Source organism: Gorilla gorilla, chromosome 1, assembly GCF_029281585.2.
Source record: "Gorilla gorilla gorilla isolate KB3781 chromosome 1, NHGRI_mGorGor1-v2.1_pri, whole genome shotgun sequence".
NCBI classification, from domain to species: Eukaryota; Metazoa; Chordata; class Mammalia; order Primates; family Hominidae; genus Gorilla; species Gorilla gorilla.
The window spans coordinates 226,914,506-226,916,560 of record NC_073224.2 but is presented as its reverse complement, the minus strand read 5'-3'; the positions used below and the strand labels follow the sequence as shown (position 1 = coordinate 226,916,560).

The 2,055-nt window shown below is 44.9% G+C and overlaps 1 protein-coding gene across 1 annotated transcript; it reads left to right on the top strand.

The window, feature by feature from the left end:
• The first annotated feature begins 419 nt into the window (after positions 1-419).
• LOC129529411 (heterogeneous nuclear ribonucleoprotein C-like 2) lies at positions 420-1,786 on the top strand. The gene is made up of 2 exons (XM_055374177.2): positions 420-481; positions 693-1,786. The coding sequence occupies exon 2, from the start codon at positions 874-876 to the stop codon at positions 1,753-1,755; it is 882 nt and encodes a 293-aa protein (XP_055230152.2). The 5' UTR covers positions 420-481; positions 693-873; the 3' UTR covers positions 1,756-1,786.
• The last annotated feature ends 269 nt before the right edge of the window (positions 1,787-2,055 follow it).

Here is a 2,055-nt window from a genome sequence, read left to right as displayed (position 1 = left end):
TCTATTTTTGTAGAGACAGGGTTTCACCATGAGGGCCAGGCTGGTCTTGAACTCCTGACCTCAGGTGATCCACCTACCTTGGCCTCCCAAAGTGCTGGGATTACAGGTGTGAGCCACCTCACCTGGCCTTGAGTGAATGAATTCTTGACTTCCACTCTATCCCTAACGCTGTCAATTTCTTAATTCATGAAATGATTATGCGTATGTGATATGAATGGATATCTGGTTCAATCCATTAGTCTTCGGACAGCCAAAAACCCAATCAGGATTAATTGAGTGGAGCTTCAGAAATGCAATCAGATATCGCTTTTTGATTGGAAGCTAGCAGCGGATATGGGGAGGGGCGTGGGTGGGAGTTGTGATTAGAAAGGTCAATAAAAGCTTCTAAAGACCCACAGGACAGACTCAAAGTCTTCAAGCCTGGAGTTCCTGCTTGGCTCTTCCTGAGGTCTGAGCACCTTCTAAACTACATCCAGATCTGGTAAGTCACTAATTTCTGGAAGGACACTCCCATGTGACCTACAGTCAGCCGGTCTAGAACGGTGACAGTGCAGCCTACGATGGCAGAGAACTATATCATGTCTTTTTTTCTTTTTTTCATATGAACACTTTGAAGCTTTGATTTTTTTTCTAAATGCAATTTTGTCTTTGTTTCAAAAATGTTGATTGTGCTTTTCTTTACATCATTTCAGAATTCTTGTTGGGAGCCATTTTGTGAAGAGACGAGGACTGAGCTGTTTTGGCCGCATTTCTGGCCTCGAGCTGCAGTCAGCTTCTCCACGTAGAACCCGGCAGTAGGAGACTTAGAATCGAATCTCTTCTCCCTCCCGCCTCCTGTTTTTGGCTTTTTGAGAAACCTTATCATCCAACACAATGGCCAGCAATGTTACCAACAAGACGGATCCTCACTCCATGAACTCCCGTGTGTTCATTGGGAATCTCAACACTCTTGTTGTCAAGAAATCGGATGTGGAGGCGATCTTTTCCAAGTATGGCAAAATTGCGGGCTGCTCTGTTCATAAGGGCTTTGCCTTCGTTCAATATGATAAGGAGGAAAATGCCCGGGCTGCTGTAGCAGGAGAGGATGGCAGAATGATTGCTAGTCAGGTTGCAGTTATTAACCTGGCTGCAGAGCCAAAAGTGAGTCGAGGAAACGCAGGTGTGAAACGATCAGCAGCAGAGATGTACGGCTCTTCTTTTGACTTGGACTATGGTTTTCAACGGCATTATTATGATGGGATGTACAGTTTCCCAGCACGTGTACCTCCTCCTCCTCCCATTGCTCTGGCTGTAGTGCCCTCGAAACGTCAGCGTGTATCAGGAAACACCTCACGAAGGGGCAAAAGTGGCTTCAATTCTAAGAGTGGAAAGCGGGGATCTTCCAAGTCTGGAAAGTTGAAAGGAGATGACCTTCAGGCCATTAAGCAGGAGTTGACCCAGATAAAACAGAAAGTGGATTCTCTCCTGGATAACCTGGAAAAAATTGAAAAGGAACAGAGCAAACAAGAGGTAGAGGTGAAAAATGCTAAGTCAGAAGAGGAGCAGAGCAGTAGCTCCATGAAGAAAGATGAGACTCACGTAAAGATGGAGTCTGAGGGGGGTGCAGAAGACTCTGCTGAGGAGGGGAACCCACTGGATGATGGTGATAATGAAGATCAGGGGGACAACCAGCTGGATTTGATCAAGAATAATGAAAAAGAGGCTGAGGAAGGAGAGGATAACAGAGACAGCACCAATGGCCAGGATGACTCTTAAGCACATAGTGGGGTTGAGAAATCTTATCCCATTGTTTCTTTACCTAGGAGCTTGTCTAACAACAAATTTTTCACCAGATCCTCTCCCTTAGTATCTTCAGCACATGCTTACTGTTCTCCCCATCCTTGTCCTTCCCACATTCATTAATTCGTATTGCCCTGCGCCTAGTCCCATTTTCACTTCCCTTGATGCTCCTAGAAGTTTTCCTAAGTCTTACCCTGTAATTTTTGCTTTTAATTTTGACACCTCTTTATGACTTAACAGTAAAAAGGATGTATGGTTTTTATCAACTGTCTCCAA